This window comes from Telmatherina bonti (assembly GCF_933228915.1).
Source record: "Telmatherina bonti genome assembly, chromosome: 15".
NCBI classification, from domain to species: Eukaryota; Metazoa; Chordata; class Actinopteri; order Atheriniformes; family Telmatherinidae; genus Telmatherina; species Telmatherina bonti.
In genome coordinates this window covers 11343501-11356015 of record NC_136613.1, presented here as the reverse complement: position 1 = coordinate 11356015, position 12515 = coordinate 11343501, and the positions used below count along the sequence as shown (strand labels likewise).

General features: G+C 41.0%; 1 protein-coding gene across 1 annotated transcript in view; it reads left to right on the top strand.

Annotated features, from left to right (window-relative positions):
• The first annotated feature begins 7564 nt into the window (after nt 1-7564).
• pdia5 (protein disulfide isomerase family A, member 5) overlaps nt 7565-12515 on the top strand; it is a 63426-nt gene continuing 58475 nt past the window's right edge. Inside the window, exon 1 of the mRNA XM_079253711.1 lies at nt 7565-7632. Within this exon, the coding sequence (XP_079109837.1) occupies nt 7567-7632 (66 nt within the window). The 5' untranslated portion in view covers nt 7565-7566. The remainder of the gene's footprint in view (nt 7633-12515) is intronic.

The following is a 12515-nucleotide window of genomic DNA, read 5'->3' as shown; positions in this document are numbered from 1 at the left end:
AAGGGTTAATCCCAGTATTGCTTGGATTAATATTTCACAGAGCACAAACTCAAGAAAGGTGTTAAGGTCTGTGTGAGTCTGCTTGGAAGAGATATTAGCATTTTAGAGGGGATGCCAGGATAGAAATGAACCTTATTCCATTAGGAGACTTCCTAAAAGCAGCACACAATGGATCTTTTCAAATTGCAATAGGTGAAGAGCAGAGATCCTTGGGAGGAATGCTGAGGATTCAAGGCTAAAGTGAGAGTTTAATGAAGCAACGTATCAGAGAGCATATGATGAGAAATAAAAATAAAACCGAATTAGAAAAGAGCTACGTGTCATACTTGTTCATCCACAAACCTGCATTTCTACTCGGCTGGGAGACAAACTAAGCATGAATAAATCAGAGGGGATACAACAAATAAAGAATCTTCCACGCTGACACGAGGGACCACAAGTCAAACTGCTTTAATCACATCTGGGCTGTGGACAAACAGTCACCTCAGTTCTTTCAGACACCTACGAGAATTTTGCTGAGACTTCTCAGACAGCTCTCTTCACCGCCCACATTAAATCCAAATGAAGGAATATGCTTTGACAGATTTTTGCTCATTCCTGCGGTAAAGTTTAGCTAAAGCTGTTGGAGCAGCTCCACCAGGAGCGGTGCCTTTAGCACTTTATTAATCCTTCAATTTTTCACCCATCTCATCAGTGCTTCGCCTGCTATTATATTACGGGGGGCGCCCCGCCCCGCCCTGCCCTGCCCTATTGAGAAGGTTAAGTTCATTTTTACCTCTCCTCCAGCAGGTACTTGTGGTGCCTAAATCTACAGGTAAGCAACAAAGTGAAACAGAAAAAGAACAAAGATGACAAATGGTAATGTCTCTCAGTCTCGTGATAAACTCATTTGACTCAATATTTCTGCAAATGAGAACCTTTTCATTTACCAGAACACTTGCTGCTGGTGTGTAATATAGTCTGAGACACACACAAGGTCACCCTCAGAACGCACAGCTTGTAAACTTACAGATAAATTGTGATTTCTGACACTGAACCACTTATCCTTCATCCGACTTGTGTAGTAGCTGCAGACCCCAGAGACAGGCCTTTTGTTACATCTGAGCATTTTATTCTATTTTTCCTCCTTTTAATGACTTCAGTTCATTGAACGGTGAGCATTTAACAATTTTTACAACGTTCACTCTACATTTCTTCCCTCCGTATAAACATCGAGACGGATCGTAAACCGAAGCAGCAGTTCGGAAGCATTAAAACAGCCAAACGGGAACAATGTTCCCACCACCTCCACAATGGGCTCAACACCCATCTTCCAACCCACAGTAAATCCTTGAATGAGCTCCCCTTCCTAAAGCTTCTGGGGGTTTTAACCATGCATCCAGAGCATCAATGGAAATAGTGTGTGCCCCCATCCCTCCCCTCTCCCACAATGGCCAAATCAACTGTGGGAGTACTTTCTCTTCCTTTTTGCTCCCCTTTTCATTCTCGCCCTGTTCAGACCTTGCCGGGGCTCACCAGAGGAGGGATGGGAGAGAAAAGGCACATGCCTTCACGTCCGCTTCACATGCACACAAAGAGAAAAATCAGATTGCTCAGACATGCACGCATGCGCACATGCATGAATGAGCGCATGCTTGCCCACTGCGCACACTCACACACACCTTCTGTAAGACCAACAGCAGCTGACAATGGCAATGTGTGAAAGAAAGAAAGAAAGAAAAAAAAACCACACAGTGATTTCCATGTTGTACAGAAAACACGTTGAGGTGAAAGCCCATCCTTCATGGTGTGGCTGCAGGAGCAGAAAGCCATTAAAACAGCTCCCACAAATTACTGCTGTCCATAAAGATTACTCTGTAAACTCCTCATTTTTTATTGATCCAGTCAGTCAATAATTTATCTAAACACCAACTAAACAAAAGAAAAATGCTGCAAGCAAAAATCACAGAGTGGTTTAGAAATCTCTTCATTTTACTTTCTGCTGTGCCAACTAGTGGTAATCCTAACCTCCGTTCTTTGTATTTGTTAAGTTACAGTGACAGCATAGGAAAGTGGTATATAAAAGATGATAAAGTTACAGAGACAAATTGAGACCGTTGAGCCGGATCAAGTGTTAATTAGCAAGGTTACAGACCGAGAGCAGGGACGTCTATTCCTTATCAGATATCGCAGACAGAGAGGTTGCGTGTCTAGGCAGAGAAAGGCCAGGTTACACAGCGAGACCGCGAGTGCAGGCCACGCCAAGTGCACTCTGCATTCAGAAACAATGAGATCCTGGGAGGCTGAGGGGACCCAGACAGACATTGTGAAATTATTCATTTCAACCCACCGGCTCAGACTGCCGCTTAAATTGTCTGGTTATCATGAGTGCATGGTCGCTCTCAGCACAAAAGGACTGAAGCCAAATCAAATGCAGATTCTCATCAGGTTGCTGTTGTGGTGAGTCAGAGTGGATTTGTTGCAGACAGTAAAATTGGCCACAGATTGTTCTACCACCCTTCAAAAACACACACAAAAAGCAGAACAAGCCTTGGTAAAATAAACATGTTCCTGCACAAGTTGTCAAACAGCTCAGAAGGTGCCTCATTTCCCATAAAGTGAGAGGCGTTCAGGCACAGAACCTCAATCAGGCTTCAGAATCCATGTGAATAGAAAATGACGACATTTATGTCATGGGACAATATAATCACATTCAGGTGACGATTCAGCCAAGCTTTTTGTATTCCCTGAATAAAGACCACAGTGAACACTGAGGCAAAGGATGCCACCTCAAGTCACAACACCCGCAGCTGTGATTTCAGATCTGGCATTATATTTACACACCAGAGAGCTGCAGACGCTTCAGTGTGGCTGCAGCATCCAGGATGCAAAGTGCTGCTCTACGGAATACTCCGCTCTGTGCGTCTCTTCCCCGTCCTTGAAACATCTTTACAAAAACACATTGTTTCCTCCGCTCCCTGCATGTGGACAGCCTTGTTCTTCCTCCGTGCACCCTGACATAATTACCATGTGAATCCTGCTCAACAAGGCCACTTTAAAAGTCTAATACTCTCCCTCGCTTGCACAAACTTCAGGTTTGCACCAACTAGAAAACCTTTTAATTTTTGGGGTTTCCCCAACTTTCTATTAAAAAAACAAGGAGTGTGAAACCCAGTTTGAGTGGGAACCGATGCTCGGCACTTTAACATGCATGAAAAGTTAAACTACTGTATAACAGACTTAAAGAAAAACTGTTCCTGCTTTCCGCTTTGGTTTGGATGCATAAAAACTTTATGTCTCTAAACCAACAAGACAGAACGTTTCTGTCCAACTTCTCTCCTGGTCCGTTTAGAAGTCCAGATGCAGTCTGTAAAAGGAAAGTGTGGCTTAATCATACTCCTTATCTGTATCCATCTGTTATCTCCTCAGACAGACATTCTCACAGCAACACACACACACTTGTGGAGGTCAGACCGGATTGAGCGAGCCATATTTTCTTTTGGGGTTGTTCTTTAGGAGGAGGAGAGGACAGATCAATTTCTTCAGTCATTAAAATTGCATACATGTCCATCCCTCTCCAATGATGCCAAACAACAAAATAACTCTTAACGCGGTTTTGAACGCATCATTAAAAAGATGGAGATGCACTGCCTCATCACTGGGCCACTTATCTTATTTGTTAATAGTGATGAATTATTCATGTCACCATCAGATGACATGGAGATACAAGCTCCTACGTATCACTGGAACAAAACGTGCGCTGTTCCAGAAGGACGTTAGGAGAGAAAAGAGAACGGGAAAGAAGGCAAAATGAAACAAAGAGGTGGTCAAAGAGGATAGAGGTGGGGGTCTAGTTTGCTGCTCTGGTACCCCATCCTGCATGCATAGGGCCATCACTCACTCACTCACTCACACACACACACACACACACACACACACACACACACACACACACACACACACACACACACACACACACACACACACACACACACACACACACACACACACACACACACACACACACACACACACACACACACACACACACACACACACACGGACCTGTCAAGAGCCCTCATAAGTTCATCAAAGATGAAAACCTGTTTTCCATTTGAAAGAACTGAACCAGGACACTAAAGTGGCTCCTCAAATAACAAAAGCACTAATCATCCATATGACAGGCATGTGGGTCTGAGAAAACCTGTGAGAATATATGAATATCAATCGAAAAAAGATGCTGGAGATATGGCAGATTGTTGCACGTGGTGATGAATGAACAAACTACAAACAAAAGTCAAAGCAACTTCTGTTTTGAACTCGACGGGGGACCAATGAGCCAGTCGACGTATGAAACAAGATTCAATAAAGTTGTCAGCGTACGGGGTGGGGGGGACTAACCATGTAATCTGTTACTGAATCACTGGCTGCCAAATGATCTTAGGGCATCAAACATTTCTTTGCCTATAGCAAAAAAAATGGTTTAAAAGCTCTAAAATGGAACAAATGTCACTGATGAAGCAAATAAAAAAACAGGAGTTGCAACAGCCTTGATGTTTGGAAATCCTTTTAATAAATCAAATCAAGCTTATTTTAAGCCCTGACAACTTCCAGCTATGGAGCAAATTTGTCTGAAAGTTGTTCCCAGTGAACCGCCTGCAGATGAAACTCATGTTTCCAAAGGTGATGGAAATTAATTCAGCTGAAACAAAAAGTCACACATCATTTATCCATTAAAGCATTACCTTTACAGTTTTGTCCTAATCTGAATTAAAGCTAAACCCTTTGCTCCAATAGAGCTCAATTATGTAGTATGGGGGCGTGCACAGCAAGGTCCAGCACATGAAGCAGCAGACTCACCTGACAAGGTGTTCAGTGCTGCTCAATACTGCCCCCTGTTGCCCTGCTGCAGCACAGCCGCTCCTCTGACTATTCTCCTCAAAATAATCATCCTACACATGTTCTATTCAATCTTTTGTTCCAAATTTGCAGTCTGGAAAGGTCTCTTCTGGACATTTATTCCCATTTTAGGATTCATCATAAAATAAATCTAGAGTGCCCGTATAGGAGTGAAACGGAGAGGCAATTCATCCTCCTGACAAGCTCATGAATAAAGACTTTCTGAGCTCACTTTTGAGTGTTATCACGCAGAATTAGTTCCACGGGCGTTTGCTGGAATTTAGAGAGAATCAGAAACAGGTTTAAAGTTTATGCACAAGGTTTCTCATCCTTCATCTTTTCATCAGACATGATAACCAACGAGGTCATTATTGAACGTTTTCAAATGGACAAAAAAAAAACATCACAAAGAGATGTCTAGAAAAACAAAAATATATATTTGTCTTAATTTGGTTTCCTTTTTTTTAAAAAAAAAAAAAGTAACAAAAAAAAAATTCAGGGGAAAATAGTCTTAAATTGATGCTGAAATCCTTTATACATTTAACTTAACAAAAAGCGCAGTCAAGTGTTCCCATTGAGGTTATTTCTAAACTTCCCATCGCCGCTGGGGAACTATGAGAGCGTGGTGCACAAAGTAAGTTTGAGACGGTGCTAATGTGGCAGGCACAGGCAGCTCCTGCAGCGCACAAATGCGCCTCTGATCCTGGGATGAAACGTGAGTGGAAAGTAAAGCTGGCGAGACATAAAGGAGCTGCTCGGAACAACGCGTTATATCAACGAGCAAATCGCCTGGCCTGAAGCAGAGAAAGTAGGCAAAATGGTGCAAGAAAAAGTGCGAGACATTCAGAATATTAAATGCCACACTGGCCAAGCGCTGCTGTACTGGGAAAAATCCACAGCATGGTTGAATAAAGCTCTCCAGCAGCCAATCCATTACTGGTGGAAGGTGCTTTTAAAAAGGAGGGGGAAAAAAAGAAAGGGGAAGGATCCAAGGCTAACTGGGCAGCTTCATAGAACCAGATTAAAAATAATGCATCTTAATCTTGGTTGAGAATTTTTGTTTGTCGCTTATAAAATAAAAAAAATTGAAGCAAGATCCGAACAACACACCCAAAAAGTGCTTTGTATTACTTGTGCCAGGTATCTGGCAGCAAAAAAACAATTGAAAAGTGATTTTTCTTTTACCTTCGGAGATGTTTGTATTTCCCCAAGTCGAGAAAAAAAATGCCAGAAGGATGCAAGGAAGACGGTCAGCCCCGGACTTGCAGCAGTAGAAGCAGAAATAGAAACAGGTTCCAGCGTTGTTTCCTCAGCCGCTGCGCGCTCCTCTCCAAACGACCTGCAGCAGACAACTGCGCGCTCTCCCTCACCGTCGGGCGATACCACCGGGTCGAGAGGGAACGGGGGAGGGGGGGGCTGTGGTGGAGAAGGAGCGAGGATATGATGGGGGGAGGAAGATGGGTTTAATCTGCAAGCGCAATAGGGAGGAAGTGCGCACGGACACCCCGGAGAGCCGCGAGTGTGTTGCACCAAGGAGTCCGTCCAGAGAACACGCAGCCAGCGCGGACCTGCAGAGTCTGGAGGGCTTCTGGGAAAGATTTGCCCCGCCTGCTGTACACTGGGACGCCACAGTCCCTACCTGCTGTGTCCTTCTGTACAGGGGTAACCTGGCAATGCAACTCCACAAGGGATCAGGGTGTTTTGTTCTAATGTGAAAGTTCAAATATGCTTTCTACTTTAGTGTGTTTCTCATTTATCTTGTGTCCTCTGATCTTTTGGTTATATATATATATATAAATAATTTTTGTTAATTTGATACCCTTTTAAAAACCAGTTTCCTTTTCAGAATTGCTGTTTTGTACCTCAGGGAGTACAAACATCTCGTTTTGTTGTCTGCACATTATCACAATGACAAGAAAACCTACTATGTATTAATGTCTAAGGAGTTTGAACACGTTTTAAGATGTTGAAAATGAGCATTTACTCTTTGTACAGTCTGAGCCTTTGAAGACATTTTGAAGTTTTGCAAGTGGGTGTGTAGCTAAATAATTAAACTGCTAAAAAAAAAAAAACGACCAAAAAGGGGGACATGTAAGGCAGATGACGGTCCTCAGACGTGCTCCTATGTGTGCTACAGAACTTATTTAAAAATGTAGATGCTTCTGACACCATGTGGGACACAGCGACCTCTAAGATCACTGGGTCAAGTCTGAAGACGTTCATATATATATATATATATATATATATATATATATATATATGCATACAGGAAATTACAGTATTTTTTTTAATATGGGTCTAATGGACAAAGTCCTGCATAAATCAGATGCCATGGAGCACATTTCATCAAGCCACATTTCCAAGAGAAACGAATGGAATTGATAAAAGAGCTAATTAAGGGCCATTCCATCACAAGCCAATTTACTAATTACTCTCTAGTGTAATTAACTGTCTTGCAATATGGCTGCAATACGCTGATAAAAACAAAATTGTATCGACTACAGTACTTACATTCATTGCCGGCCTGAAAACGTGGGGCGAAGTGGTTCTTGGCTGAGTGGAAGCATCAGGTGCAATGTCGTTCCTTGATTGGCCATTGGAACTACATTACCCAGAGAGCTTTGCGAGGTGGTCGGGAATCCGCGGAGATCCGACTGCGCCTGCGTAGCCAGACGTGGCAGCGGCATCATGGCCTCTTGGAGCTGCAACGGGAGTCGGATGAGAGAGGCGAAAATGTTCATGCTGGTGCTGCTGGTGAGTCGAAAGCACCTCGTTTCTGTTTCCTTTAAATTGGGACGGTGTTATGTGGCATTCAGGTGCGCGTGAAGGGGTGTGTGTGTCTGGTATTTATTTGTTTTTTAACAGGGGGTTAAAAAAATGAAAAGGGGGGGGGGGGGGGAATCAGAATTGCTCTTCAGCACGTCTCCTTAGCCTGTCCGTGCAGGAGCTGCAGGAAGGAAGTTGACAGCCGCTGGCTGAACTTGGTGAACAGGCATAATGAGATTCTGATGAAGTGTAGTTGTTGTGGAGGCGGTAACGTCACAGGTGTTTTTTTTTTTTTTTTTTTTTTTTAAAGTGTATACATAGAGCCTTGTTTTGGCCAGCAGTCGCCTATAATGGTGTCTGCGCCAGCTTACGCCAAGTGAACAGTGAAGTATGAGGTGCTTGACCTGTTTTGATCATTCCTTTTTCCTGCTTTTTTTTTTTTTTTTAAGTATACCCGTAGATAACCGAGTTATGGAAGAATTACTGACACTCTTACAGTCTTATTTATCCATTTGTTTAGTCATTCAGGCATGCAAAAGGGAACTGAAAGTTGTATAACTTGCTTTAAAGTGTTTGTCTCGAACTGGTGGACATGAGCATGGGAAGTAGAGTCAAAGAGGTTTTTAAGAGAATTAAAATAGTTATAACTGAGTTACTGCCTAGAGACCGAAACTTTACTGACTGAAAAGGCTTGTGTTTTCTGCAATAAGCTTTAAAATAGGGCAGAGAAGGGAAACACTGACCCTCTAATAATTCCAGTGACTTTTTTTTAAATTTTTTTATTTTTTTTACTTTGCTTCACAACCTACTCCAAAGTTTCTTATTTATTAAGGCAATTTTCTTAAATTGTAAAGAAAATGACTAACAGCTACGAATACAAGGTCTGCAATGGTAATTATTTAAACATCTTTCATTTATTATCTGTATTTGTCAGTCTCCCTTCTAAGAATATTTTAGGTTGTGTTTAGGAAAATGGATCTGAAGCACAATGCTGGAAAGAAAGTGGGTGTGCTTGATTTATAACACAAAACATTCTTTCAAAAATGCAGTGCTGCACAGTTTTTAATGGTTACTGCCAAAAAAATGTAACTGGAATTAGAATTAGTTATATCAGGTTGGCCTGCATCCAGCTGGTTTAAGGCCAGTGAGTGGAAAACTCACAGGATGGTCTGTGTATGTGATCTGATTTGGGGAACAACTTGGGTAGCCCCATGAGGAAGGATTCAACATCCAGCATAATCTGTTACCTTAGTAACCCAAGCTCAATTAAGCATAACAAATAAGAAAATTGTGTTCAAGTTTATTTGCGTAACACAAACTAATGAGAACCTTTTAATGCTTTATGTAAATTACCAGGATTAAGTTTTAAATTATGAGTTATATTCAGCCAAAACACGTGCACACACACAATTGGAACACTAAACAAAATGATGATGGCACACTGGCAAATGTTCAATGTCCTCAAGTTAAATGTCATGCTTTTCGAAATAATTGCAAAACAATTAGCACCTTGGCATGTCTTTTAGACCACCATTTAACTGTGATACTGATCCCTTCCTGTTACGCAACAGCATTTACAGGCTCAACTGGTACTTGGGTGTTTCTGTAAACTAAATTCTGTATGCTTTTGGGCTGTGACACTATTTGTTATCTTGGCAATGTGACACAGCCGTTTGGAATTGAAGGTCAGCCATGAAATGAGGTTAAAGTGTTCACCCCAAGCTGTAATTTAATCATGTTTACATTATATATGTATAAATGATTATTTCCCTCTGGGATATATACAGTATTTTTCATTAACAGACGGTGTAGAAATTTAAAGCCCATTTACACATTTTGACTCAATTTGAAGGGAGCAAAATGAATAGGACAACAGAAGGTGACCTTAGATAAATTCCTTTTGTCAATATTTAGCGGTTAATCCTGAATATAGTGAGTCTGAAGTCTCTAATCCACTTCTGGCTTTCAGTAATCACAAAGTCATTTACAGAAAAAAATGAGAAGTAAATTCAAATACACAAATTAAAAAGCGTCTCCTGGGCTCTTGGATATTTCTGTTTTGTTTTTTTTGTTTTTTTTAAAAAAAAAAAAGCTCATTAGTCAGATGTTTAAAACTGATTAAAAACATCCTGCAGTCAGATAGATTTACCATGCTGTGTGAATGAATCCATGTGTGTCATGTTTTTTTATTTTTTTCCTGAAGAAGCGCTGCGATTCTGCTTGCAGAAGTAATAACACCCCCCACCCCTTATATATATTTTTTTTTCTAGGGAAGCTGTCTGAATGGTAGAGACCTGCCTGTCAAAACAATTTAATTCTAGACACCCTCTACACACACATACACACACGCCTATGATGAAGCGTTTGGTTCCCTTGCCTCTGGCTGCTAACCTCCAAACTGTTGTTTTTCCTCTCAATGATACATACTTTTTCAGGCCAGAGTAATAATCAATATGTGTGAGACTGCCTACTTTCAGAATTCTTTATTCACCAATTCACCAATAGAATAATCAGCATTGTCTTGATTTAGATGCACGGTCCTTATTGTGCCCTCTAACAAACAGATTTTCCTGGCATATAAAGGTAACTATTTGCATAAATGCTATCTTAGTCAAACATAAATATCCAGCAGTGTATGTTTATTTTTATTAGCAGGTAGGGACACCAACATTTAAGTCTATTCCTCCTTTTCTGTATCTGCTTCCTTTTGCTCTGGAGAATGGGAGCTGGACCTTTCAGGTGTCATTGTGCAAAGGGCGCGGTGCAACTTGGACAGTGCATGGTCAGTCACATGCCTAGAAGGCATTCATACAATCATTTGCTCTCATACCTAGAGGCAGTGAAAAATCACTGGACTAAAATGCATGTTTTTGGGTCATGGAAGGGAATTGAAACGCTTCAAGCACCAGAAATGAAGATGGGAATCTTTTCTGGCCTCATGATTTAATTAGATAAACAGTTGTATTTTTTTTATGGATTCAAGGATTTATCTTTTTTTTGTTTAGTGTTTTTTTTTAATTCTCAGATTTCTAGATGTTCCATGTGTCAACACTCGTGATGTGCAGCACTAATCAGTTTGTCGAAAGTGTCAATACTTTTTATTGATTTTCTTTTTATTAAAAGTGAACTGTTTTTGTTTGAATGAGATTTATGTCTCATTGTCCTGTTTCCAGCACTATATTGCTATGTCTGGCACCTAAGCCCATCTATACTTCAGTTAAGAACCAGTTCAGTTAACTGGGTCATAGAGAAAGTCATCAATCTAAGCATCATGGAATATAAAATGTAGAGTCTAAATCGGGGATACTCCGTTTGGTCCTACGAGGGCTGCAGGTTTTCCATGTGTCCTTGCTCCAACGTAGCTGACTCAAATTAATGAGTCATTGTCCAAAACCTGATAGGCTGTTTGATCCATTAAATTTGATCCAGGTGTGCTCAAGCAGGACTACATGGAACACCTGCAGGATTGCGTCCCTTGTAGGACCGAACTGAGTACCCCTGGTCTAAATGCATGTGGGCTTTCAGTAAGGTACCATTTTAAAACCAGTACTAAATGCTATTTGATTCTCAGTAATCATTACAGTTGTTTGTTAATTATGTGATGAACAGGTTAACAAGACAAGTTAAAAGCTAGAAAGTTTTACAGTTTTAGTTAGTATCAGTAAAGTATTTAGCGTCCATATGCAGTTTTGTCTTCCAGCAGTTGCTTGGCCGTGTGATTGAAGGCTCACCTTCTTCCACGATTTTCATTGCAGGTATCTGAAATGTGATTTGTGCAAACGTTGCTCGCTCCTCTTGATCAGAGTAATCTGTTTGTGTTATCGGATGCTGCATAGCATCCTCTACAGTCATCCTGTCCACACACAGTAACATGCCTGACTGGTTCATTAGTCAGAGGAAAGTGAACGCAGCCGTTTGACAAACCCTGGTGTGATTTGTGCTGATTCAGTATTGGCCTTAAACTGGATGCAGTTTATTAAGTCGTATATTTGTCACAGCAGACGGAGGGTATCGGCTTGGAGGCTGGGGCAGGCACCTGCTGCTCTATAAGCCCCATATTTTATTTATTTGCTTATTTATTACAGAAGCGCGATGACATGGTTTTCACACTTGGTACATGCCAGCTGACAATTTTTTTTTTTTTTCGTTTTTGTGTGTCTGTTTTTCCTACTGCCAGTTTTCTCATATTTTAGCAGAGCCAATGTTTTAAACAGCGTTTCATCCTGTAATTATGTCTTTTTATTTTTCTGTATCCTTAATACAACTCTGACAACAAATGAAATGGCACTGTATCAATAACGTAGGCTATTCTGGCCTAATTCTGCTCAATTTATTTTGCATTGGGTTTTTTGTTAAGGCTGTGTATTGAGTGATCTGACAAATTGCAAAGTCTTTGGAATGTGTTACTTGAAATCAAATTAATAGAACAATAATAATAATGATAAAGCATTAAAGTATCAACACCAACCTGAAGGCCATAATTGTTTGAGTAAGAGCATGTTTTCTTTCTCTGCATTTGTCCTCATTTAGCATTCCTCATGCACGTTCGATAGATACCTGTCTAACTATGTGAAAAATGGTTTTGGGTGTTAAGCGAAATTGTGCTTTTTCTCTTTGCATCGCTCACCATGGATTTGCTTTGCAGCAGTCAGGCTTCGCGCTTGCAGCATTTGTTAAAGAGCATAATGATAAAGAGGAAAGATGGTGTTAAAGTATGAACACAGCTGCATTGTGATGCCTTCCCTACCGACTGTAGAGTAAAGAAAGAGGTTTTAATTTACACAGATGATTTATCAGGGGCCACAGGTTGGGTTTTGTTTGTGTATCTCTTACTTGGCTCATTGTGACAGGGCAAACAGGACAATAAAGCT